This window comes from Acomys russatus, chromosome 23 (assembly GCF_903995435.1).
Source record: "Acomys russatus chromosome 23, mAcoRus1.1, whole genome shotgun sequence".
Classification (NCBI taxonomy): Eukaryota; Metazoa; Chordata; class Mammalia; order Rodentia; family Muridae; genus Acomys; species Acomys russatus.
Window position 1 is genome coordinate 23,285,077 of NC_067159.1, and position 27,560 is coordinate 23,312,636.

The window sequence follows — 27,560 nt, forward strand, 5'->3', positions numbered from 1 at the left end:
ACTTACCACCATCAAACAGAAGCCCCAAGGCTTGGGCTTCTGCAGGGAGCTGGGCCTGACAGCTGCTAATTTCTCTTTCACATCTGGCTCAAGTGTTGGTTCTAAAAAGTGCGTTCGGTCTTGTGGATGACACGGCCACTATCACCAGACTGGAAAAACTGCCCTAACTGCTTGTTCTTACTGGATCAGTTGCATCATCTTTCTGTGGAAAGAATGCCCTAAACATTCTAAGCACCTTCGGAATCAATCAGTAAATCAAAAGTCATTTCGGAGTTTCTGCCTATTCTACTTGTCCCTGTCCCATCCCACTGTGCCTTACAGAGTTGATGAAAAATTCTTTCAGCTAATAGAAATTGTGTGCCTTTTCTTTTTCTTTCCTCTATTGTTTTGTTTGGTTTTGGTTTTGGTTTTTTGAGACAGGGTTTCTCTGTGTAGCCTTGGCTGTCCTGGAGTCAGTTTGTAGATCAGGCTGGCCTCGAACTCACAGTGATCCACCAGCCTCTGCCTCCCCAAGTAGCTCAAGCTGGCCACTGATCCAAACACAGGGAGGGGGCTTGGGACACTGTGCCACGCCACACTTCCGCATTTCTATCCCAGAAAGGTTCAACCTGCGCTGTTTGGGCTCCTCTTTTCATGCAGGCTGCTGTCCTTTGTTCTGTGGTCTCTTATGGAATATCAGCTTGTATTTGGGAAATAAAACTCATATATTAGGACTCAAGAGGACTGAAACCTGTCCTAGGTGTCCCAGAACGCCAAGGCAAGAGGTGACACTATGGAGGTGGTGATAGTGGTCATATTAGGAATCTCCGAGTTGCAGCCTTTAAGCCACTAAAACGGATATGACATCTAACTAATGGTTTTGGGGTAAGTAAATGGGCTAACCTTTGGAAGACACACAGTCCAGTGTTGTCCCTGTTGTCCCATGAGCACAAACAGGAGACAGTGTTCTGTCGTCACCTTCCTCTATGACAGTTTGCCTTTGAGATCAGAAGAAAAGAAGGGTCTGTTAAGAACACAACAGTGCTGATTCAAAGAGATCCCTGATTATGAAACAAAAAGCAGGTAGACTCCTCATCCAAACGAACAAACAAAAACTAGGCAGAGCAACAACCACCTAGACTTTTGGGCTGGCTGAACTCCAACTGGTGCGAATCCAGAAAGGACCTGAAAAGCCCCAGGCATTTGCCACACCACTTTCCCAATTTCTTTTGCACTGCATTTAAAGTTTAGACAGAATGAGCAGGAATTTGGCAAAGAACCTTGACCGTGTCAGAGGTCAGACCCACAGGTGCGGCAGCTGCGTGGGGAGGGAGGACCTGGCAGGTGTCGATGCCGGCCTCCCTGTGCCTGGCACGTGGATTCGGAGGCTGTTCCCGGGGTTTCCAGTGAAGCATCTGGGCGCGCTGTGGCCCGGGAGGAGGCGGATGAAGTGGCTGGCCAGCAGCGGGCCAGCTCGCGGAGCTTCCTGTCCCCACCACCGTCGGAGCGCCACGGGTGCCTGGGAGTTGGTGAGAACCGCAGCGGCTGAGAAGCCCCCAAGGCGCCGGGGCGGGGCGGCCTCAGCCCGCGGACTAGCCTGGAGGAGGGGCACTGAGGTCTTCAGTGGCGTGAGGGCGGGACCGGGGGCTGGCACCCGAAGGAGGGAGCGCCGCGCCCGCCGTGCTGCCATTGGCCGGGAAGCCCCGGAGCGGGAGGGGGGGCAGGAGGAGGAGGAGGTGGCGTTCCATTGGTCCGGCTGGCGGGCCAATCCCCGGAGGCCTGGGGGCGGGGGGGTGGGTGGGGGACCCGGCTGGGGGCAGAGCGTGCGGAGAGGTAGAGCGGGCAGCGAGCAGGACAGCCGGCCGCGCTCCAGATCGCCTCTGAGCTTCCGCGGGACTCGAGTCCGACCGACCGTCGAGGCAGCATCCGCGTCTCTCTGCCGCGTTTCGGCTTCTTCCTCACAGTGCAGAGGAGCGAGCTCTTGCATCTCACGCGCGGCCGCCGCTGGGGCTAGGAGCAAGGGACACCGAGGGCGACTGACCTCCGAGTCCGAACGCAGCCCCTTTTCCCGTCGTCCGAACCGCCATGACCCACTTCAACAAGGGCCCTTCCTACGGGCTCTCCGCTGAGGTCAAGAACAAGGTACGCGCGCCGGAGGGCTGGGGAGGGGGGACTGGGGGAAGTCCTGCCGCGGGGGTAAGGGCTGCGAGCACCGCGGAGGGTCGTCGAGGCAGCCGGAGAGATGCGCGCTCCCCAACTCGCGGGAGCCGTCCCGCACGCGCTGGTCCTGGCTTTTGTTCCTGCACCGCGGCCCTGGCGGGCGGTGGGTTCCCGGACGCCTGGAGTCCCGCAGCGCCACGGGGGCTCGCTCCAAAGCTGTAGGGTGAGCCCCTCCGGGAAGGGGGCGCTCCTGAGTGGTCCGTGGCCCTTAGGCGGGGCCTTCCCTTGCGGCTGGGACTCCGGGAGTTGACGCCCCCGCCATCCGCCAGAGCCCGGGGCTGCAGTGGGACCCTGCGTCTCCTCCCATCCCGGCCCCCTCCTCCTCCCACAAGCAAGTTGGGCGGTTACGTGGCCAAACCGGGCCCCTCATTGTTCCTCTCCTCCTCCTTGAGAGGGGACGCAGAGTGTCCCGGCGACCCCTGGGACCCGCGGGCGGAAAGGGAGCCCGTCGGTGGTTCCTTGATGCAATTGCCGCGCTGGTGCGGGAACCCCCAGACAAAGCCTGAACGGGCAGACTGCGAGCCGGAGATCAGCTGTAGACGGGAGACTTAGATTGCAATCCTGAGAAGTTTGCAGCCCGTTGAGTTGTCACGATATCTCGGCAGGGTCGCTATTGTTCGGGGTTTATTTGCTGTAGCGGGTTGTATTTTGGGGGGTGAATGGAGTCTGGTGACGCAGCTTTGCGGAATACTCATCTCAAGAATGCATCGGGGTTTATCTTTCGGACTTTTGGTCTGGGAAAGAGATGAGAGGCGTCCCCCTCCCCAAATCCCTTTTCCTTCCTCCCTGCCTGCATTCCAAGTCCATGACATCAGGGGTTTCGGAGAGGGGGGGTGACCAGCCAATCGGCGTGGAACTGCGCACAGACCGCTCATTGTCTCCTTTTTGCTGTTCCGGCCAAAGCGCCACAAAGGAGGGCTGCTGTGGTTTAATTCCCATTAACCTCCCGGGAGCCGAAGCATGTTAGGATTGTCACCGCGCTATCTCACCTCTGGTAGACTACACTGGCATTGTCAGGGCTTGTTAACACCCTGGAGCTGCGGGTGTCCACGGTGTGAAGGGAATTACATTTTAGTAATAAAGCGCACCGTGGTCAGACACAAGCGATAGAGTGGTAATTCTCTCCCGCTGTTGTATCTAGCGCACCCCTTGTACTTCATCTAGAAGATTCTAAATAGTCTCTGAAGCAAGAGGTTAATTTTCTAAATTACAATGTTCTAAAACTGTAATCTTCAGGGTTTTAACCCTTTCAAATGTTTTCTCTGTATGAAAATTTTACTAAAGAGGCAGAAAGTTTGCTTGGACTACAGCACTCACCAACTGAAAACTTCGTTGGAAAATAGCGGTCCTTCCAAGTTTATAGCCCTGGCTTTAGGAAGCCTAGGGCGTTGGCGTGTGAGCTTGGCGCACGGAATTGTAATTCATTCTGGGATTCTGGCGCCCACTGAATCTCTTTACCTGTGCATCGTAAATGAGGTACTGGTGACTTTGGCGGCCCTACAAGTGACTTACTTGACTTTTCCTGGTTCTTGGTATCCAAAGCTGGCTTTCTTTTTGCTGACTAGCGTAATAGCGTCCCCTCGTACTTCTAATTGAGCCAGTAACCCCAGGAAACGCACAGAGACTCAGGCTGGATCACTATTGCTGTGTTAGAAACAGTAAATCCTCGGGTTTTGTTTTTTGTTTTTGTCTTTGTTGTTTTTAACCTTTGGAAAGGTATAAAGGCTATAGGGATTAAACACCAAGCCCCTTAAAAAAAAAACCCTTTCATTTATGTGTAGGGCTGTCATACAGGATCGGTTCATAAAAACCCTTTTGATCTCAGCAGAAGAGGTGCACTGTGAGGCGGGATGCACCACTAGGATTCCAGCACCCTTGTCTCGTTAGGATGCTGAACTCAGAAGGGTGTGATTGGCCCAAGGTCCCAGAAGAAACTTGGAGTATTCTAAGAATTTCAAGCAGTGTCTTAGTTAAGTACTTAGAAATGTTCAGCCACAGGACACTGCTGTCTGCCCCTGCCCTCCCCCTATTTTTGTCATCCACCTGTTACTACTGGACTTTGTACTTATTCCTGCCACGCCATTTATCATCTGTTCTGGGCTTAGAAACCAACTCTTCGTGCTTGAATGGGGTGTTACTTTTTGATGGAGGGTGTAGGACTGTGGGATAAAGAGCAGACACATGAGAACAGGAGCTTGACATTGCGACATTGTATCTTTATATTCCCTTCTGCTTTTGTTTCAGTTTATGAGTTGATTAAACATCAGAATCTTGTTTGTTTGTCTATTTATTGTGTGTGTGTGTATGTGCGTGTAAGGATGTTTTGTCTATATGTATAATCTGTATACCTTGTGCCTATAGTGCCTCTGGAGACTAGAAGAGGACTTTGAATCCCCTGGAACTGTAGTTACAGATGATTGTAAGTCATCCTCAGGTGGGTCCTGGGCGTGGAGCCCAGGTTCTCTCTGCAAGAGCAACCAGGACTCTTAAGCATTTAATTGTAGCTCTAGCCCCCTCCCCACCCCCGCCCCCCACCCCCATGCCGATTTTGTTTCTTAAAATATCATTTAATGTCTCAGGGGGTAGTGTGGAGTGAAGTTTTAGAGTTCAGCCATTGTAAATTCAGGCCCCTCCCCAGTTGCAGCTTTGGATGAGGTCAACGAGCCCTTTGACGGCTCTCTCTCTCTTTTGGAGCCCTGGTTTGTGAATTGGAAGAGAATAGTAACATTCTGATATGCTGAGATGCTGCCTTGTGGAGGAGCCTAGTGGTGAAAACAGTCCATCAATGAGTGGAAGGTGTCTTTGACCTTAACTACTTGGAATCAGTAAAATTCCAGGGCAACAACTTTGAAAATAACATTTATTTGGTGAAATGCCAATACATAGCAGAACATACAAACTTCTTAACGTGGAAACACAGATTTTACACCCACACACACAAAAAAAGACCCCTCAGTCTGCATTGGGGATAGAGTGAGTGCCTCAAAATTGCTGCTTTGAGACAGGGTCTCATGGATCTGAGGTGGACCTTGAATTCACTTGCCAAGAATGAGACGGAACTCCTCCTAGTCCTGCCTCAGCCTCCCAGTTGTGAGCTGGGATTACAGACCTGCAGGCCTGTTTTTAAATAACAGAAGAAAAAGAAGAAGCAATAAAAGGAACATCTGGGATCTTCCTAGAATCCACAGGGGCCCTGGAAGAAGTAGAAGTGATAAGGATAGACCCTTGAGGGAGGGTGGATGATTTCGTAAGTGACACTGCCCCCATGGGTCACACAGGCTGAACAGGCACTGTGGGGACTAAAAGGAAAAAAAGAAACTGAAAACACAATGAAGCCCACAGATCCGCTAAGGAAGGGCACCACTTCCTGACAGTTGGGTCTGAACAAAATGTTGGAGCCAGCAAAGCTGACTTAGAGCGGATGTTGCCAGGGACCTTACAGCTCTCAGGGTAGTGGAGGAAATAAGCTAGAGGGTGTGGCACCCTCATCCCCAGTGGTTTTACCTCTGTGTGTTTTCCTGGTGGGGGCTGAGTGTTACGAATGAGATTGAGACCTGTGATGATTGGAATGTGTGTTCTCACCACCTTCTAGAAAGTCTGGTTTCAGCATACAAGCTACTTGGAGAATCTTCTTGGTTACCCAGTACCCAGTGGTATTCCCAAACAGCTAAAAGCCATTTTGGAAGACTTACTACTAAAATTTTGAGTCACTTATAAATAAATTAAACAAGCACTGGAGAGATGGCTCAGTGGCTAAGAGCGCCATCTGCTCTTCCAAAGGTCTCAGGTTCAAATCCCCGTAATCACATACTGGCTCACAACCCTCTATACTGAAATCCTAAGTCCTCTCCTTGGGGCAAAATACTGTATCAATAATACAAAATAAGTAAATTAAAAAAAAAAAAAAAAAAAAAAAAAAAGAGGCACAGGCCTTTAATCCCAGCACTTGGGAGACAGAGGCAGGTGAACAGCTGTGAGATCGAGGCCAGCCTGGTCTACAAATTGAGTCCAAGACAGCCAAGGCTACACAGTGAAACCTTGTCTTGAAAAACAAAAACAAAAAACAGTCATATACTAAACTGAGGATCAGTACCAGTGACACCCTTGCTTGCAGCTGTCTGTCCCATGTCCTTTGAACAAACAGCTGCTTTTCAGGATGGCCTGGGTCAGAGTATTTCCCAGGTGACTCCAGGATAAATTATCACTGATCAAGCTTGATGGTGCAGTCTTTAATCCCAGCACCTGGAAGGAAGAGGCATGTGGATTTTTGTGAGTTTGTGGCCAGCCAGGGCTATGTAGTGAGACCCTGTCTCCAAGAAAAAAAAGAATTAAAAAAAAAAATCACTTAAGGTGGCACACCAAAGTCATTGTAATATATATATTTGGTACTGAAGTTAAAACAAATTTCTAGTTAAAAACTTGTTATCATATGTCTCTTACCACCAGGTAAAGATCTGGGTCTTCTTCAGGGATGGATCAAGGTCTATATTAGGTTGTGGTTTGGAGCATAATATAAGAGTTGCTGTGTAACTAAATAAAAATCCTCAATATAAGAAAAGGAAGAAGCCAGGCATGGTGGGACACGCCTTTAATCCCAGCACTCTGGGAGATAGAGACAGGAGAATCTGACCTTGAGGTCAGCCTGCTCTACAAAGTGAGTCTAGGACAGCCAGGGCTCTGTTACACAGAGAAATTGTCTGGGGGTGGGAGGGAGGATAGGAGAAAAGAAATGGAAGAAATTGGCCCACAGCTTTAATCCCAGTGCTTGGGAGGAAGAGACAGGCCGATCTCTTTTGAGTTCGAGGCCAGCCATGAACAAAGCTAGTTCTAGGACAGCCAGAGAAACTATGTCTTAAAAACAAACAAACAAAACAAAAAGTAAATGGGGTCATAGCTTGCAAGTTGTAGTAAATATTTATCGGTCTAATGAATTTGTCAGTCAGGAATAGATACTGCTATTCTGACAGCTGGTCCTCAATCCTGCTGTATAGTCTCCTTTTCGAGAATTCTGTTGTGTGGGTCTGATGTATTTGAAGGGGCCTTACATGGTTTTGTTTTTTTGTGTTTGTTGAGCCAGGGTCTGACTGTTGGCCCTGGCCATGTAGATTTAAGCTGGTCTGGAACTCACTGAGATCCACCTGCCTCTGCCTGGAGAGGGCTGGGGACTTCCTAAAGAAGTGTGTCCTCAGACCTGCCATCTTGTTTTGTAAATGTACTTGTTCTATGTGTTAATATTACCTTGAAAACTTAACCACTGAAATAATTCCATCTTTGTTGCTGATTTGGGGGAACTCTGCTAGGGAAAACTTCTTCTTGGACTCCCAGTTAACCGAGAAATGGTGGAAGTCCTTCTGAAAAGCCTTCTCCGGTGTTAACCTCCCATGTGGGACAGAGGGGCTGTTCCCCAGGTCAGTGTCTTTGCTGCTGGAAGGGACTAGTAACTGTGGTTTGTCTGCTAGCCTGCTTTTGTTTTTTTTTTTACCTCCATCCCCTCTTCTTGACCAAAACATAAAGAAGATGCACATGCAAGGATGAGGAAAGGCACCATACCCGCTCTGGAACACTCCTATCTTGTGCTGGGGCCTGTAGCCTTTCACGGTCTGAGAGCATTATATTGTCAGCTTCCACCTGCAGGTTTAGAGTTCAGAAATAGGCTGGACTGTGAAAACACTGTGACTACTTCCAGTAGCTAGAGGCGTGTGTGTGCCTGCATGTGTGTGTCCTTCCAGATTAGCATAGGAGAAGTAATGAGTTTCTTTTGTGTGTGGGTGTTTTGACTACGTGTAGGTTTAATGATTTCCCCCCCTATTCTTCACTCACTGGATTTGTGGGCTGAGATGGTTAATATTATTTGTGACTGTATTTTTCCTCTTTTAAAGCACAATTGGATGGTTTTGGTTTTCTGGTTTGTTTTCATAGTATCCATCTTAACTCTCTTTTCGGGATGTGTTGGTGACCATGGGAAGCTTGTCCTTAGCGTGGGGCAGGTCCCATGTTGCTCTTGAGCGTTGATTCTTTCTGGCTTTAAATTCAGCCATACATGGACTCTTAACTATTAATGCCTGTCTTCTTGAATCCTCAATTATTTTTGGTATTTCTGGAATGGGAGAGTGCATCCTGGTTGGTTGTGGGGACTCACATTTAGTCCTTATGGTAAGCAATATAAACATATTTTGCAAGCTTTATAAACACACATGGATTTCTGAGCACTGAAAGGCGTCCTGGTAGCACCATCTCTGGTTCCTGTCAGTGAGTGAGCGAAGCTTTTGTGAAGAGTAGGCGCCCTGGGTTGGAATCCCGTTTCTTTAGGTTTCGATGTGGACTTCGGGCAAGTGACTTCTTAGCCTGTCTATATCTCAGCTGCAGAGTGGAGATGGCTGTCACACTTACCTTTACAAGGTTGTTGAGGGAAAGCTCCGACCTAGACCATCTGTGTCAAGTGTTCAAAACAATGCCTGGAGCCCAGGGTGCCCACAGTATGCATGTTGGCCACTTTGCTGACCAGTCAAGTGTTTTACTGGCCGCTTAAGTTTAGTTCTGGCTTCTGAGCTGTATGTGTCCTGTGGATGCTGATACTGTCTGAGAAGCTGAGCTTTCATTTATATCCGAGGCTTCTGATAGAGGTCGGAAGCATCCCTACACTGTTCCCCTTTTCATCAAGAATATGGGGGTTCTTACCGCTGTGTGGTCTCCAGTGCCGAGTGCCCATCGCCATGCCTCAGAAAACTGAGGAAGTCAAGGACTTTCTGCTCATAGACCTGTCGGAAGGATCACAAATCTGTCAGGATCAAGAGGAACAAGGAGAGTGTGAAGTTTGAGGTTTGCTGCAGCAGGTAGGTACCTCTGCACCCTGCTCCTCAGGGACGAGGGGAAGGCGGCGAAGCTGAAGCAGTCCCTGCCCCCTGGTTTGGCAGTGAAGGAGTTGAAATGAACCAGTCCTCTGCATCGACTATTAAAAACCCTGGAAAGTTAAAAAAAAAAAAATGTGATGGGTCCCTGGATCTTTGTCCAGAAGTTCCTGTAGCATCCTGATGATGCCTTTCCTCCAGAAGGCCTGCGCCCTCTGCTCTTTTCTGGCTCAGTTTCCCCTATGAGGTCAGGCGACAGGGTCTCTGTGTATCTTCCTTCTGAGCAGGAGCTGGGAAGCTGTAGGCAGTGGGTGTGCCTCTTGGGCGGGGCGTCTTCAATGGGAAAGCCAGAGAGCTGTGAGCAAGAAGAAGCCCATCTTTTCTCTTCCCCTCAGATCTGTCTTTTTTAAATCACAGCTTCCCCAGCCCTCCTTGCTACTTACACACAGGGCTCAGCCAGTGGGCAGAGCATGAGCTTCATTGCTGCACTTTTCTCCCCCTCTTTTTGCTTCATGTGGGAGGAAATCTGAGAAAAAATAATTCATACCATGTGTAGCAAGTCTCTCTTACTGTTGGTTAGTTCTGACATATGCTTCTATTTAAAAAGCAACAGCAAGCCAGGGGCTGTAGCTCAGCTGGTAGGCTGCTTGCCTAGCATACACAAAGCCCGGGGTTCAATCATAGCACTGTATAAACCCAGCATGGTCACACGAGCCTGTAATCCTAGCACTTGGGAGGTGCGGGCAGGAGGATCAAGAGTTCAAAGCCATCCTTGGCTGGGTGGTGAGTTTGAAGACAGCTTGTGCAATCTTGTCTTAAAGGGGTGGGGGTGGGGAGATAATTCAGTGGTAGAGTGTTTGCCTTGAGGCCCTAATTTTGATCCCCCCCAGAAAAACCTTGCAGGAGAGGGGGAACACCAGCTGGGTAGCATATGCTTGTAATCCCAGCACTGAGGAAGCAGAGAGGGGCAAATAAATTGCTGGAGCTCAGTGGCCAGGTAGCCTAGTTACTAAGCAAGTCCCAGGGCAGTGAGAGACCCTGTCTTGGGGAGGGGGGGGTCCTTGAGGAATGTTGCCCCACATTATCCTCTGTCTTCCACACATACTCATTCCCCTAAAAGAAAAGCAACAGTAGTCATTTTATTACCTCCCATCATGCATAGAAAGTGTTTGTACACGAATTGCATTAGCTTGTGGAGATCCATAGCCATTAGCAGCAAAACTGCACTGCTCAGGCTGTTCTGAGCCTGGACATTTGCTGTGGGTTTCCCTCTGTTTCTGCAGAGAACCTGGATGCTGTATTAGGAACCCTCATGCTGCTCACCCGGACCAGACACACCTGGACCAGATACACCTGGACCAGACACACCTAGACACCTATCTGGCCAGCTAGGCGGTCATCTCTAGCTTTTTCCACCTCTCCTGGCTTGATCTTTTTACCCTTTCTTTTTCTTCTCGGTGGCCAATGACTCTGTTTTAGGTGTTTTCCTGTACTTGATTTCCTGGTACCTTCCAAAACACCTGTGGCAAGAGGCTACTTTCCAGAGAGACCAGTAGAAACGTTTTCAATCGGAGCTATTGTTACGAAATATGTTCTATGAACTTTTGAACCGTGCTGGCACTGCCCCCCTGAGACTGCGGATTCCCCTATTGGAAACAGTGCTCTTGGCTGGCAGCAGCTCTGGTGTATCAGTGTGATACAGTGACACAGAGGGACAGGGATAGTGGCTGCTGCTGCTGCTATTCCTTTTTTTTTTTTTTTTTCTTTTTCTTTTTCTTCTTTCTCTTCTTTTTCTGAGGTAGAAGGGTCTTACACCACAGCCCAGATTGATCTAACTCCTCCGCCTACGCAGTCCTCTTTCCTCCATCTCCTCTGCGGTTTTGGGGTCCAGGCGTACTCCACTCTCTTCTCTTGCTACTCTGAGATGAGTTGGCTATGAACTGGAGAGAGCAGAGGAATGGAAGTAAAAAAGGCTCAGACTCTGGGGCAGACGTGGGTCCAGAGTCCTGCTTGGCACTCAGCCTCTGGGTATGTCCTCTGTGCTTTCTTCCTTGCTCATGAGAACCTCTCCAACTCTTTAATTTTTGTTTCGTGAATGAAATAATTGTGAAGAATGGGCGTGGTGCCAAAATGTAAGAGCAAAGCAGTGAAAGAACCCTGTATCCCTCACCCTCATCTCCCTGGCTCGAATCACCTTGAATGTCACTCGGATATTCCAGAAACAACTCTAGGCTGTTGTACGTATTTCCGTGATTTGTTCCCTACATTCATACTGGCAAAGTTCCTTTAAAGATGCTTGTGTGGGAAAGAATATAGCTCTGGACCCAATGCGCAAGTGTATACTAAGTATTAAGCAGTTTTTATTTTGTTTTGTTTGTTTGCTTTTGTTTTTAGAGACAAGGTTTCTCTGTGTAGCCTTGGCTGTCCTGGACTCGCCTTGTAGACTAGGCTGGCCTCAAACTCACAGCGATCTGCCTGCCTCTGCCACCCAAGCGCTGAGATTAAAGGCCTGTGCAGTTTTCATTTTTTTAAGAAGCAGTTAATTCTCTTATCCAATGGTATAAAACTGGGAAAAGGTCACAGTTTTATTTTACTTTATTTTTTAATCAACTGAAAGCCAGTACTTGGAAGGTAGAGGAAGAAGGATAAGAAATTCAAGACTGGCTACAGCTACAGAGTAAGTCGCAAGGCTGAAAAAAACCAGACACCAGGGGCAGGAGAGAGGGCTCATCGGTAGAGTGCATGCTGTAAGTCAGGGAGTCTGGAGTTCAGATCTTAGTTCCCATGTGACAACCCTGTGACCTCAGCTGCAAGGCAGGTAGAGACAGGAGGATCTCTGTTTCCAGCCTCTATGAGAAAACTGAGCCCCACACTCGGGGAGAGACCCTATCTCAAAGGAGTAGGTGGGGAGTGATGGACGAGGACACCTGGTGGCCTTTTCTTAGGTCTCTGCATGTACACAGGTGCCCACACGTTCATATACACCCCCTCTCGGACCATCCATACCTAAATAAATCCCAGAAATAGAGCCAGACAAACAACATCCAAACAACAAAACTATGTGAGTGGCCTGGCTTTAGCTCTTTCTAATCATGCACTGAGTCACCAATGCCTGTTGTCTCTGTTTCACTGTTCACTCTTCTTGCTTGGGGACTCAACCGTGGGCAGGAGTGAGGACAATTCCATCAGAAACAATTTGATAAGTAATACTTTGGCGTCAGAATGGTCCCATGTTAAATGGCCGTCAAGTGGCATCGGGTAATTAATTGCAGTGATGTGCAGTCAGCCCTCTGTGCCTGTGAGCTTCACATCCGTGGTATCAACCAACCATGGGCTGAAAATATTCCCCAAAATGTTTGTGTCTGTACTGAGCATGTGCACAGAATTTACCACCAATGGTCAGAACAGTACAGCATAGTAATTGCAAAGCATTGCATTTCTTTTAGGAAACATAATTTAGGTGATATGTAAGGCAATATAATAAGTGATCTAGAGATGATTTTGAATTTATAGGAGGGGAGGCTGGAGGTGTAACTTGCTGGTAGAGTGCCTACATAGCAGGCAGGAGGCCCCGAGGGCCATCTCCAGTCCTACACCCATAAAAAGCCATGGAAGGGTGCGCATAGGTTACTTGCATGTACTACTTAAAAATACGACTTTATGCAAGGGGGTCAAGCATTGGATATTTTGGTATTTGTGGTTGGGAGGTGATGCCCTTGAATCAGTCCCCATGGACACCGAGGGAGAGCTGCTGAGTGTGAAGAGTCTTCAGTGTCTTGACGGGGAGAAGGGGACATTCAGGGGAACTCTGCAGTGTTCATGGTTCTCAGCAGCCCTGAGGTGTGAGAGCCACAAAGAGCTGCTGTTTGCAGCAGAGGAGCCCTGGCACGAGAGGTGATGCTCCACCAGTTTCCAGCCCTTCTCAGCGTTAGTTTCTAGGCTAAAGCTCAGTTTTCAAGGGGCAAAGAAGAAAGGTGCCGAGCCTGGAGAGGGCAGGCCAGAGTGAGGAGCCCCAGGCCAGGGTCATTGACAAGGAGGGAGGAGAATTGGAGAGGTCCAGGAGGGCTGGAAACGGGCCCTGGATCAAACTGCCAAGCTCTTACTGCTAACCTTCCGAGAGACTGTCCTCAGTGCAACGTTTTCTAGGAGGCAGGAGCACTCAGAGAGGAAGTGGAGAGGGCTGGACAGACATGAAAGAGAAACAGGTCAGTGCCTCGAAGCTGGCATCAGGTTCGCCCAATGGTTTGCTTGTTTCAGTCAAGATGGGAGCCTGTGCCCATTGAAGGGCTAGTGCGGGGAAAGGCTGGGAGCAGAGTGGAGGTGAGGGTTAGCAGGGGTGGGAACAAAGTGAAGGGCCCTAAACCAGAGGCAGTGCAGGCTGGGGCGTCATTGAGTGAAGGTGGTCTGGTCTGTGTGTGGAGTACATTGCCCTCTGCTGCTTGTGTCAGCCGAGTCCCTTTGCTGTCTGGGCACTTGTTCCTCCACTCGTTCCTCTGGCCCTTGACCTGGGGTGGGGTGGGGTGGATGGGAAGTCGGATTTCCGTTTTGGGTTCTGTGCCTATGTGTCTGTCAGATCACCTCTGGGAGACCTTTATCCTGGGGCAGAATACTGACTGACACTGTAGTTCCTGAAGACCGGCTTTGTTCCTCTTGGGTGTATTCAAACTGCATGACAGTCACAGACAATAATAAGGGTGTTCTAAGGCCTCGTAACCGGGTCCTAACTGGAAAGGGGAAGCTGTGTTCGAGGGCGCGCGCGCGCGTGTGTGTGTGTATGTGTGTGGAAAAACTGAGTTTTGTAAATAATTATTTTCTTCTTTGTTGTGAGAAGATTAAACGTCAGTGTGCACCTAACCTGTCTTCAGTGGCATTTATGGAGGTCACGGTGGCGTGCAAGTATGTGACTCTAACCCCTAAGTTTATTATTTTTCACATTATCATATTAAAAGAATGAAAAGAACACAAGTCTTTAACTTCGGGTCTCTCGCATGTCCTTGCAGAGCTTGGGGTGTGGGAACCCTGACTGGGGCAGATGCGAGAATGAGGAAAGGACAGACACATATACAGAAAAGCTGGGATGGGGTGGACTGGGCTCTCTGATGGAGAAACCACAGTAGCCTAGGAGCTCAGTGTGCTTATAAGGCTATTGTATACAACTGGATGGGCAAACGGCTATATGGAAATGAGGAGGAGGCATGCAGTTGAGCAAGGAAACAGATCCAGAGCAGTCTCTGCAGGGCAGCCATTCTCAGGCGGTGCGCGCAGGGCAGGGAGGCTCTGGTGGATATTTTCTGCACACACCCATTTGCACCCAGACCAGAAAAGGGCTTGGCCTCTTGAGGTTCACCTGGCCATGCCCGTGCCAACGTTCACTCAGGACTTCAGTGGCTCCCCGTGCCACTTCATGAGGCACAAGGGAGCTTTCTGTCAGGGGGAAGTTGGAAATTCCATCCTGTAATTTGATGGAAACTTCATGTCCTCTGATTTTCACGGAGGGAGAAGGAGGGCTTTCCTGCACGGCTAGTGTATTTGTGCGATTCCCCAGCTAGCCCGTAACCAGCCTCTAAAGTTTAGTCTTCCATGTCTGTAGCTGGTTGTTAGGCCATCACCGCCCAGTGGACCGGACACCACTGTAATAAAGGCACTCATAGTCTGAGACGACAGATCTGGGTCCCAGGGTGGACTTCCAAAGTTAGGGCTGATATTTGCCTCCTGCCTGTCCTGATCACCCAGCTCTGTAGTTAGTGGATAGGGAGCCTTGCGACTTCCTCAAATCACAGTTGATCTCGAGATGCATCCTGTAAGGCAAACTTGTTGAAGTCAACACACATCCCAGAGCTGCAGAAGGCACTGCAGCCAACACCGCCCACATAGACCTCAGCGCTGCCCAGGTGCCGATTCAAAGGTAGCTACGGTCCTGAATCTGGACAGCAGCAAAGAACCGACACCATCGGGTGCCGTGGAGATGGGTGTGTGCTCCAGCCGTGGCAACAGAGACAATGCAAACTTGAGAAGCAGCTTTGTCTCATCTGTTCCGCCTTCAGCAGAGTCTCTACAGACAAGGGGGCCCATTATCCGAGAGAGCATCTTCTCCAGCTGGCTTTCTTGCGAGTGGGCTTCCTGCTTGTGCTTCATTGAGGCATCTCTGTCTCAGGCTATTTGTCCATTTGGCTTTTAGTCCATTTCCCTGGGACTTTTATGTATTTATCCTGGGTCTAACCTCCATGTGTCTCAGAATAAATTGGCTCTCCTATAAGACTTTATTAATGCTCAGGTCATAACTATCCTTTCCCATAAATTTAAGGGCCCTTCTAGGGTACGTATAGTTACTTCTGGCTATCCAGTTTTCACAATAGGCTATGATTGATTGAGTATTCATTCATTCATTCATTGTTACTTTCAGTGAGATAGGTTAGCTTCCATCTTTTAATCCTCCTGCCTCTGTCTCCTAAGTGCTGGGATTATAAACATAGGACACTGTGCTTAGCTGTTTGTTTGTATGTTTGGTTTTGTTTTTTTTTTTTTTTTCAAGACAGGGCTTCTCTGTGTAGCCTTGGCTGTCCTAGACTCCGCTTTGTAGATCAAGTTGACCTCAAACTCACAGCAATCTGCCTGCTTTTGCCTCTCAAGTCCTGGGATTAAAGGCATGCACCACTACGCCTGGCAAAATGTGTAGCCCAGGCTAGCCTCGAATTCGTGATCCCCTTGCCTCCTCCTCCTTCAGCAAATCCTACCGGTGTGTGCCACTACAACCATCTGTGCTTGGCTGTGTCTGATTTCTTTACTCTTTCCCCCAGCAGTTGGATCTTTCTAGACTGACATCAGTTTTGTTGTCTTCTTTTAGAATACATCTGGATCACAGTATTGTCATGGGTGTGGTCTAGCCAGGCAGGGTACAGTGACTAATTATCACCCAACAGTCTGTATTCGATTCTTAACTCTATCTCCTGTTTCAGTCAGGATGATAACCTGGCCACGGATAAGGCATCTCTGTGCAGGCAAGAGTCTAGACCAGTGGTCCTCAGCCTTTGGGTCTGATTTATAACAGTAGCAAAATTATAGTTATGAAGTAACAGTGAAATGATTTTATGGTGGGGGTCACCAGAACACCAGATACTGTATTACAGGGTTTCAGTGTTAGGAAGACTGAAAACTATTGTTCTAGATGATTCTTTGGCAAACAGATTTGGCTTTCTGCGAAGTTGGGTGCTAATAGCTGCAGACGGTTTAATAGTTCACATCCTCCCTTTCACGCCTGTTTCTTGTAACTAATGCTTTCCTTGGTTATCTCCTGAGGCTGTTGTGATTCAGACACACAATAATTATATCGCTCTATAAAGAGAACATTAGTATAACTTGGCTCGCCGAGAAAGCACTGGTAGTTCTAGACCTTTGGGGCAGGGTTTTAGGTGTATCTCGAATAATTTATTTATTGTACAAAAATAAGATCTTTGTGACTCCTAGCTTAGGTTTTATAAGCACACTTCCAGATCACTCCTCAGCTCAGCAGAGTGGCTGCTCCTCGCTGACTGACCTTCTTCCAGACCTACGACAGACAGTGAGTGACTCTGTGCTTAGCCACCCATCTAGGATTACTAGATCGGCTCATCGAGGAGAGGTGACACCTGTGTTGAGCGCAGCAGCACTGAGGTGCAGGTGTCTTTCTGTCACAAGATAGACCTATAAATCTGAGGCATTAGGCTGACGCTAAGATCCATAGATGAAGGCCGCTGTTGGAGGACTGTTGTGTACCAAGCACCATGCAATAAAATTGTGAGCTGCAAAGATGAAGTGCCTCATTTACCTCAAAGAAGGAGGGCTGGGCAGATGGTCTCTTGTGTGGTTTCTGCCAGGTGCTTGCATACTGTCACCAGAAATCCCAAGTCCCCTCCACAACAGTCATATTCTATCAGTAATGGATACTCTTGTTTTGGGGGGATAGGTATAGGAATTGGGCAGATCTGCCTCCGTATTTTATTCATCATTGTTCACCAAGTGAGATGTTTCTATCTTAATTAACTAAAGTTTTTTAATCTTACCATGTTCTGGGAAGCCAGCCGCCATATTTGTGTGCTCTCTCACTCTCGCATTCTCTCTCTCTCTCTGTCCATCTCTCTCTGTCTCTCTGTCTCTCTCTCTCTCTCTTTCACACACACACACATGCACGCACGCTCGCATTCTCTCTCCCTCCTCCCTCCCTCTCTCTCTCTGTTTAGAGTTGCACTTTAAAAGTATACTTTTAAGTATGTATGTTCTACACCTGAGTATCTAAAGATTTTTTGTAGACAGAGGTGAAATGCCTTTCCTTCAATCTGTCCTGCTGGTTGGATTAGGCACCAGATTAGTGTCTCTTGGCCTTTTTAAAGCTTCAGCTTATTTATTTATTTTTTTTTTTCAAGACAGGGTTTCTTTGTGTAACAATCCTGGCTGTCCTGGACTCACTTTTGTAGACCAGGCTGGCCTCGAACTCACAACGATCCACCTGCCTCTGCCTCCTGAGTGCTGGAATTAAAGGCGTGTGCCACCACGCCCCGCTAAAGCTTCAGCTTCTTGCCAGTTTCTCAGTATTTGTACATCATCAAGTCGTAGTGTCTTCATGTTTGTCTGGCAAGTCTCTGCTAAAAGCTCGGTTGTCTCCCTATGGGTGGTTGTGTGTGGAGGAAACATTAGGTTGTGGGGCTCAGTGAAAGGAAGTGACCTCATTGGGGGGCTTCCCTTTAAAGGTGTGTTGGATCACAGCCCCTTCCTTTTGAGCAGTTTCCTCTGTCTCACCCTTCCCACTGTGGTATTCTGATCCATCACAGCCCAAGGCAGTAGGGCCAAGGAGCCATGGACTGAAACTGTGAGCCAAAATAAACCTGGCTTCAGATGTTTTTGTCTCAACAGCTGGAAGCTAACACAGTATACATGTGGGGATGCCTTGGTGTGAAGGCCTGGCTGTACCTCTGCCCATAGACTCCGCTGTGTTAACCTGCCATGGATGCGATCGTCCTTGACTTTCAAATTTCCATAGCAACTCCACATCCCAGAATGACTTTCAGGTTCTGTATCACTAAAATAAGATCTTTGGGGCAGGGGCAGGAGTGGCCTTCAAACTGTGCTTCCTAGCCATTTGAGCAGAGCATGGAAGAGAGGACTAAAGAAGAGCTGAGAGAAGAATCCAGAAAACACGTGACAGATGCCATTTAGTCACTGTTCTGTCTCTGTGCAGAGACACCATGACCAAGGCAGCTCTCGTAAAAGAAAGCAGTTAACTGGAGGCTTGCTTACAGTTGTCGAGGGGGGTAGTTCGTGATTATCATGGTGGAAAACAGACAGCATGGTGGTGCTGGAGCACCGGGTGAGCTTTACATTCTAATCCACAGCAGTAGGCAGAGAGAGAGACTGGACAGACAGAGACGTGGCCTAGCATGGGCTTGTGAGACCTCAAAGCCCACGCCCAGTGACACACTCGTCCAGCAAGGCCGTACCTCCAAATCCTTCTTAGGTCACTAGCTGGAGACTAAGCATTCAAACATGAGCCTTTGGGAACTTTCTCATTTAAACTGCCACAGATGCTGCCAGGAGTGAATTTTAGGTAGATAGTTGGGGTGATTCAGCATGCCATATGTCTGGCACTTACATAGTGTTGGGTATGGTAAGTCAAAAGATGATTTACAATATGCAGAATTCACATGGGCTGTGTGGAAACACTGTACTATTTTGTGTAAGGGGACTATAAGAGCTAGGGATTTTGGTGTTTGTAGAGTTCCTGAATCAGAGCCCTGTTGAGGATGCACAGTAATTAAAAAAAGAGTCAAGTGCTCTTTACGACCCTGTGGCGTGCCTGGAATGTGTGGCCATCAGGCAGTTCCTTTCCCATGAGAGTGAGCCCACCACCCTGAGGTGTGCTAGCAGCCTCCTGTGGAATGCTAGCTGTTCACATCAAACCCAGCACCACAGCAGCATCAGCTTGCTTCAAATCCAGTGCTGAGATGTCTGAAACCTTCTGTCTCCCTGGAGGCTTCCAGCGAAACGTTCTAAAACCAGTGCCAGGTTCTTGGCTGCCTCCTAGCAACTAGAAGGCTTCTTATCTGATGTAGTGTCTCTTTCTGCTCTTAGGAAGTGCAGGCCCTTGGGGCTTGTGGTTTTGAAGAGAGTCTTTTTCCTGTGTTGTCTTATGTTTTATTTGACAGAGGATAATTCTTACTTTGTGGAAGGGGGTGAGTTTGGGAGGGGCAATGAGGAGATATTTATATACTATGGTTCACCTGGTATTTCTCAGTTGTTGTCTGTCATTGTCACTTTAGCCTAATAACTTTTCCCTAGTGCCTCCCATCTCTGCCAAATTTAGTACAAAGGAATGGAACTGAGTTATGGACTGAGCTTTGAAGGCTCCTAAGTTTGCCCGGCACATAATTTAATTTCTGTGAACAAATACTATTGTAGAAATCTGAAGTGAGGACTAAAGATGAACTGTGCAGATTGGCCTGCACTTGAGGGAAGAGCAGCTCCAAACAGCTTCTCTGAACTTCCCAGACCAGAGAACCAAGGCTTAAGCAGGTGGCAGAGGCGCCAGAGAGAAGAGAGACACGGGCGGGGTGACTCAACTTACTGCTCTGAGTTGGGTTCTCAGCATTGAAGGAAGGACAGACGGACAGTTGATGTTCAAGAGGAGTGAGAACCGACTGACCATAGGCTGGTCTACCCATAAGGCCTTTCTCTTGGTCTTTATCCCTCATTGGTGTTTACAGGAAGATGCTGTTGCACCTCAGCCCCAGCTTACCAGCCACCATACTTCTCAGAGCTGTGGTCCTCACTTGCATTTCTTTCTTTCTCCTCCCCCGGCCCCCCCGAAAGACAGGGTTTCTCTCTGTAGCTGTGGCTGTCCTGGAACTCACTCTGTAGACCAGGCTGGCCTTGAACTCACAAAGGCTGCCTGCCTCTGCCTCCCTAGTGCTGGTATTAAAGGTGTGTGCCACCACGCCCAGCTATTGATGTGTATGTGTACCACCTTTTTGTCCATTCATCTGTTGATGGGCATCTCCTTAGTTCCATTTCCTGGAACTAGTGTAGCAGTAAACATATCTCCATGGCATGTTGACTTAGGGTCCTTTCCTTCAGGTGTGTAGCCAAGAGCATTGTGGCTGGGGCGTGTATTAGTTCTGTTTTCGGTTTTTAAGAGACCTCCATACTGATTTCCAAATTGCTCTACAAAGCCTACACTCCACCACTAGTGTGTATAAAGGTTCCTTCCCTAGGTTTTGTCATTTGTTGTCAGCTTTCTTGATGACAGCTATTCTAATTGGAATGGTTTGGACTTTCAAAGCAGTTTTTATTTGCATTTCCATGATGTCTAAGGTTGTTGTTGAGCCATTTTTTTTCCAAGAGTATTTATTGACCATTTGTATTTCTCTTGAGAACTGTTTCATAGCCTACTTACAGATGGGATGATTTTTGTCTTGATGTTTCATATCTGAAATTCTTTATGTATTCTATTTATATATTTTAGATATTAATACTCTTAAGTATAATTGTGTTTTGTTGTTGTTATTGTTTGTTTGGTTAGTATTTTTGTTTTGTTTTTTATTTTTGAGACAATATCTCACTAAATAGTCCTGGCTTAGAACTCACCATGCTGGCCTTGAACTCAAAGATCCACTTATTTCTGCTTCTCAAGTGCTGGGACTAAAAGCATGCAGCCCCACACTTGACCTAGCAAAGTATTTTTTCTCATTTTTATAGGCTGTATCTTTTTTCTAACATTAGGGTTATTGGTTTTTGTTTGTTTTATTTTTGCTTTGTTACAAGGAGGAAAATGTCATTTTAGCTTTGTGTTCAGAAATTAAAGTTTTTGAGATAAAAATAGTGAATAAACTGTATTGGCTAAAGGTCTTTTCCCCGTTGTTCTGAAATTTCAATAATGCATGTGATGTGTTTTGGTCAGATTCCTCACCATTCTGCCCACCGCGCTCCCTCCCAACTCCATGCGCTTTCTCCACTTAGTGCGGCCTGTGTGGGCATGGGCGTAGGGTCACCTACCAGAGCAAGCGTGGCCCTTCCAGGATCACATCCCTGAGGAGAACTCTCATTCTGCCAGTCTCCAACATTTGCCAATCAGCTCATCAGCTAGTAGTGGGGTGTCTCGAACCCTTCCATGCTAGGGTTTTTGCCTGGCTTGATCCTATGCAGGTCTTGAGCATGTGCTCACAGCTGTGTGGTGATGTGTGCAACAGCCCGTCGTGCCAGGCCTCACATTTTGCTGCAGATGCTTACTTCCTTTGCTTCTATAGATTTTCCACCCCTTCTGTCCAGTGATCCCTGAACCTTGTGGGCAGTGCCTGGGAGATAACCCGTTTAGAGTTGTGCGCTCCATGGTCTGTTATTCTGTGCATGTTGGCCAGTTGATGGTCTCTGAATGACTCACCATCTCCTGTAAAAAGAAGCATCTCTGATGAGGGGTGAAACATCCACTAGCCTATGGGTATTAGGTAAGAGCTTAGGGTGCAGTTTATTACTGCATCCATTTAGCAAAATAAAGAGTAGTAGGTCCTTATGCCTTAGGCAGCCATCGGTTTTGGCTCCATTCATAGTGCTGGTCATGAGTTCCTCGTGCAGAGTGAGACTTAAGTCCGGTCAGAAAGTGATTGGTTATTCTTACAGCCTTCACTCCTCTGTTCCCCCAGCGGCCATGTCTTGCCAGGCCAGTTTTTAAGAGCTCTAAGGCTCACAGCTGTGTAATCTTCCAGTAGAGAGACTGACTTCCAGGTCAGCCTGGATTTCTCCATGTCCTATGACTCAAGTACATGTGCTGTTTTTAGGGCCTCAGCGTCAAATTCTGGGGGTAACCAAGAAGACTGGCAATAGCCTATAATGTTTGGGGGGGGGTCTATAACCTCACAGGTATCCCATACCTGGTGTTGGCTTTTTTAGTAGTCTGTGGTGTCTAGGTGACACCCCTCTGCTCTAAGGCAGCTCCATTTGAACGCTACGCTATCTGTAGAGACTCTGCCTCAGAAACAAGGTAGAAGCAGAGACCAACTCATGGGTGTTGTTCCCCGACTCCCTCCCCTTGTATCATGCACACACACTAATAAAAGATTATTTTTACGCAGTCAAGGTGGCACACACCTGTAATCCCAGCACTTGGGAGGCAGAGGCAGGCGAATCGCTGTGAGTTCAAGGCCAGCCGAGGCTACACAGACAAACCCTGTCTGAGGGGGAAAAAAAAAGATTTAAAAAACCATCACCACCATTCTGCATAGGGAGAGAAAAGAAACCTGTACAATTTAATCTCTGTACTTGATAAAGCAAGATGATATTTTTCCACCTGACCCCCAAACGTGGTCTCACTATGTAACCCACACCGGCTTTACGCTCCACCTGCCTCTGCCGTCTTTTGTTGGGATTCTAAGTGTGAAACACTTCTTTACTTTTCTTTTTTTTAAGATTTATTTATGTGTGGTTGTTTTGCCCGCATGCATATCTTGCACCATGTGTCTATAGTTCTTGATGCAACCAAGTTGGGTAGATAAGTAGAAGTTTAGTGAACTCATTGAAGTCAGCTGGGCTGCTGCAGAGACAGGAACTGGATCCGAAGTGAAATGAGTGGTGAACTGAAGACTGGCAGAGCGAAGAAGTGTCACGCGCAAGGGACCTGCTTGCCGTGTGGAGGAGATAAATTATCCACTAATGTTAATTTGGAGCAGTTGCAGCTTCCTGCTTGTCCCTCACTGAATCTCTGCTGGCAGAATCTTCCACTATCCATACTTCCTCCTTTCTGCTCCCCCACCCAGCCTCCAGTGGCAACCAAACAGGCAGAGAATAAAAGTAGGCCTTTTAAAAAATATATTTATTTATTCATATGTATACAAGTGCTCTATCTGCATATACACCTGCATGCCTAAAGAGGGCATCAGATCAAATTACAGATGGCTTTGAGTCACCATGTCGTTGCTGGGAATTGAACCCAGGACCTCTGGAAGAACAGCCAATGCTCTTAACCGCTGAGCCATCTCTCCAGTCCCAAAAGTAGACCTTTTCAAGCCATGAGGGCACAAGGGCAGGAACCTTGCTGCACAAGAGGCACACTTTGTGCTGTAGAACTGTCGCCATGAGCTAACTACCTTCCAGGCTAGCTGTGATCGTCCGGGAAGCTGCAGTGCTCTCTTAACATGACAGTGGAAACTTGTTGGAGTTCCTTTTGTAATCCTGGCTAAGTAAACACACAGTTGAAGTAAATTATCCATTACCCATCCCCAGTTCTTTATTTATGAGTAATGGAGTGTGAGGAGGACACTGTAGTCCCCAAAATCATGTTCAGCATGGTGATTGGAGAAGGGGAGGCACCTGCCCCTGTCAGGAGCACTGGGACACTGTTCTGGAGCTATCTGAAAGCTCTCTTGAGCCTGCAAGAGCAGAGTGTGACTCTCATTTATTTGAGGTGAGAAATGGCATCTTTGCACACCTTGGGGGGAAAAATATATAAAGCCACCATCCTCACCTGAACAGGAAGCATACTCAAGGGTAGTCAGTTGAGCCTGCTGGTTTGTAAGACTCGATGCTGACTTTCACTGTTGGGTGTTGGATATAACCTAGCCCGCTCCTTACACGCCCCCCCTGGCCCTGCCGACCCATGGTCTCTCCCAGAATGGACACAAGTGCTTGGCTCCTGCGTGGCTAGTCAGAACTGAGCTCTAAGGACCTTCTCCTGAGCAACGTAGTGGTGCAGTTGCTCCATGATTAAGCATCATTATGTTTTATGGCCAGCAGATATCCCTGCTGTTCATTTCCCTTTCGGACAAGCACAGTAATTGATGCCCAAGCCCTTGTCTCTAGGCCCTGGGCTCAATGAAAAGACAAAGAGCAGATGATCCTGTCTTGCTCCCAGCTGCTGTCCCTTCCTCCTCCTCCTTTATTTTATCTTTTTTTTTTTTTTTTTTTTTTCGTTTTGGTTTTTCGAGACAAGCTTTTTCTGTGTAGCCTTGGCTGTCCTAGACTGCAGGTGTACAAAATGCAGGCACAGCACTGTATACAAAATAAACTACTACCTTTGAAAGATCCTTTCATAATAATACCATAAACCTTAAACCTTTATATTATTTTTGATGTATTTTTCTTTTATGTGTATGGGTGTTTTTGTTTGTTTGTATATCTGTGCACCATGCAGTACCCATGGAGACCAGAAGAAGGTATCAATTGTATGCCCTGAAACTGGAGTTACAGAAGGATGTTGGCCATCAGGTGGGGGCTATGAATCTAATCCAGGCCCTCTGGAAAAGTAACCATCACTCTTAACTGCTGAACCATCACTCTAGCACCTTAAACTTGTGTGTGTGTTATTTCGTCTGTTTTTTTCTCCTGAGACAGGGTATCTCTGTGTAGCCCTGGCTGTCCTAGAACTCACTCTGTAAACCAGGCTGTCCCCAAACTCACAGAAATCCACTTGCCTCTGCCTCCTAAGGGCTGGGATTAAAGGTACAGGCTACCGCTGCCTAGCCACCCTAAACTTTTAAAAAAGCAAAACAAATATTAAAAATGGCACGTGCCATACCTTTAACCCCCAGCTCTCAGGAGGCAGAAGGAGATGAACTCAGAGACCAAGGTCAGTCTGGTCTACAGAGTGAGTTCCAGGACAGCCAGGGCTATAAGGAGACTCTGTCTCAGAAAAACAAAAAACAAAATAAAAGAGCTGGGCATGGTGGTGCACACCTTTAATTCCAGCACTAGGGAGGCAGAGGCAGGTGGATCTCTCTGCGTTCGAGGCCAGCCATGGTCTACAATAAGTCCAGGACAGCCAAGGCTACACAGAGAAACGCTGCCTCAAAAAACCAAAACCAAACCAAACCAAAACCAAAACAACAACAACAACAACAAAAGATACTTGTGTGTGTGCATGTTTGTGTGCCCGTGCACAGATGCATATGTGTTTTGATGCAATAGAAGGCAGATCCCAGAACTTTGTAGACCAAACTCCTGGAATGGTATGTCCTAGATAGTTGAGATGCTATGCAAAAATAGTCCCATGTGTGGAAATCTCTCCTCATCCTTTGGAATGTAGTGATTAATGACTTAATCTCTAAAGTTTAAGGTCCTGCTGGTGCCGTATTGCAACACTCCGTCCCTCGTGTCATGACTGGGACTTTATTTTGTCTTGTATGAATTCTCCCCTTGGTCCCACTTCTCTCTCCATGTTCCTTAATGGACACTGTCAGTACTGAAGCGGAGACACCTGAGTGAGGTCACCAGCAAACTTCTGCGTAGGGAGGACTGCTGTCATAGCTGGGGAGGACTTTGTGAGCCAGTAGTTGGGGGTCACCCCGTTACTGAGGACCTCTAAAGTTAGGGGACTTGTGTTTCAGATCGCATCCAAGTATGATCAGCAGGCAGAGGAGGATCTGCGCAACTGGATAGAGGAGGTGACAGGCATGGGCATCGGCACCAACTTTCAGCTGGGCCTGAAGGACGGCATCATCCTCTGCGAACTCATCAACAAGTTGCAGCCAGGCTCTGTGAAGAAAGTCAATGAGTCCTCACTGAACTGGCCCCAGGTAACTGCCAGGCGAGCACCCTCCAGTCTTCCTCCCGCGGCCCCCCTTCCATCCTTTCTTTTCTACTTCCCTCCCTCCTTTCTTTTCTTCCTCCCCCTTGCTCCCTCTTCTCCCTCCCTTTCTTCCCTCCCTCCTTTCCGTCTCTTGTTTGAGTTTTACTTTGTAGCCCAGGCTGACCTCACAGTCATTATAAATGACCTCCACGATGGGCAGAGCTTGGACTATTCCTGCCTCTGCCTCCCTAGACCCAGCATTACAAGTGAGCTGCTCTCCCCACACTCTCTTTTTTATCTACTGAAAAATACCAAACACAAAAGTTGTCCACACGACTGTATTTGTTTTTGCCATTGAAATGTTATCATTGTTGAGCTGGTCCCGTAATCTTAAGTTTAGTTTTAGACATTTTCTACATTAGTCAGTCTACTTTGAAGGATTTGATACCTTTTTACACAAGTACCACCTGGACCATAAGAATAAAGTGGGGATCAGGATGTAATACATGAGAGAAGAATTCAAAAAGAGAGAGAAGGTGGGCGGAGCAAGCCGCCAGGAGGAGCCAGTAAGCGGCACCCTCCTGTGGCCTCACCATCAGCTTCTGCCTCCAGGTTCCTGGCCCATTTGAGTTTCTGTCCTGACTTTCTTCAATGATGAACAGTGACATGGAAGTATAAGCAAATAAACTTCCCCCTCCCCCCCAAAAAGAATAAAATGGGGAGAGTGAGGCATTTAATGCAGTGACTCTTAGTTCATGGTGGAACGCCGCACCGCAGCTTCATTTTAGCTTTACTTTGAAACTAAAATTAAAATGCATAGTGAGCTATTAATGTGTGTGCGTAACTTTTGACAAAGAAAAGTCCAGGCAGGCCTGGATAGCTCTGACATAGGACTCTTAAGCACGTGGTTAAGGGTGATGGCCCTGGGGAACAGTGTGCAAAGTGCTCGCCACCTGAGCCTGAGGGCTAGAGTTGCTGGGCGGACCTCTTGTCCCAGTTGTGTGGGAGGCAGAAACAGGGAAAGGCCAGAGCAAGTTGGCCAGCTCAATTAGCTATGTATTTGAGTCCTGGTATATCAGAGATGCTCCCTACCTCAGCCAATAAAGCGGAGGATGATGGGGGTGGGGCTAATACCAACCTTTAGCCTGCAAGTGTACATAGATACATACACAGAGGCACATATACCTAAATGCATGCAAACACATACTGCAAACACAATCACACATGGCCAATTTTGCCGTTAAAGAGCTTTAAAAAGCAGAGAATGTGGGCACATGAATGTGGCCCAGTTTGTGGAGTGTGTCCCTAGTATGCATGAAGTATTGGGTTTGATCACAGCATAAGTAGTGGTGGTAGTAATGATTACAGCACCAGGTCTGGAGAGTGGGGGTCCTTGTTGGCTCATAACCAGCAGTTTGATGCCAGTTTGAGCTTCATGAGATTCTGTCTCAAAACAAGAACAGTAAAAAGGTATTTTAAAAAATCAACTGTAAAAGACTAGTTCATAAGCCCTTTTCCAGAATAAGCTGTGTGCTTTCTGTGTGTCTGATAAAGAGTCCTCACCAAAAAGCCTCCGTCTGGTGTCTTGTAACCAGTCATCAAGATTGAAGAATCTTGTTTTTGTTTGTTTGAGAAAGGGTTTCTCTGTGTAGCCCTGGCTGTCCTGGACTTGCTCTGTAGACCAGGCTGGCCTCAAACTCACAGAGATCCTCCTGCCTCTGCCTCCCGAGTGCTGGGATTAGAGTTGTGTGCCACCACCACCATCTAGCTTAGACTGGAACATCTTGGTGTGTCCATATGTAGCTCCAACCCTTATGTGATGCTTTGTGTTAACAGCTGGAGAATATTGGCAACTTTATTAAAGCTATTCAGGCTTATGGCATGAAGCCCCACGACATATTTGAAGCAAATGATCTATTTGAGAATGGCAACATGACCCAAGTTCAGACTACGCTGGTGGCTCTAGCAGGTCTGGTACGTACATGTTTTTC

General features: G+C 47.7%; 1 protein-coding gene and 1 pseudogene across 1 annotated transcript in view; both read left to right on the forward strand.

Moving 5' to 3' along the window:
- The first annotated feature begins 1,856 nt into the window (after positions 1-1,856).
- Positions 1,857-27,560, forward strand: part of Cnn3 (calponin 3) — a 31,570-nt gene continuing 5,866 nt past the window's right edge. The window contains exons 1-3 of the mRNA XM_051165496.1: positions 1,857-2,121; positions 25,388-25,576; positions 27,406-27,543. Coding sequence (XP_051021453.1) covers positions 2,065-2,121; positions 25,388-25,576; positions 27,406-27,543 — 384 coding nt within the window. The 5' untranslated portion in view covers positions 1,857-2,064. The remainder of the gene's footprint in view (positions 2,122-25,387; positions 25,577-27,405; positions 27,544-27,560) is intronic.
- LOC127206231 (60S ribosomal protein L38-like) lies at positions 8,613-9,177 on the forward strand (annotated as a pseudogene).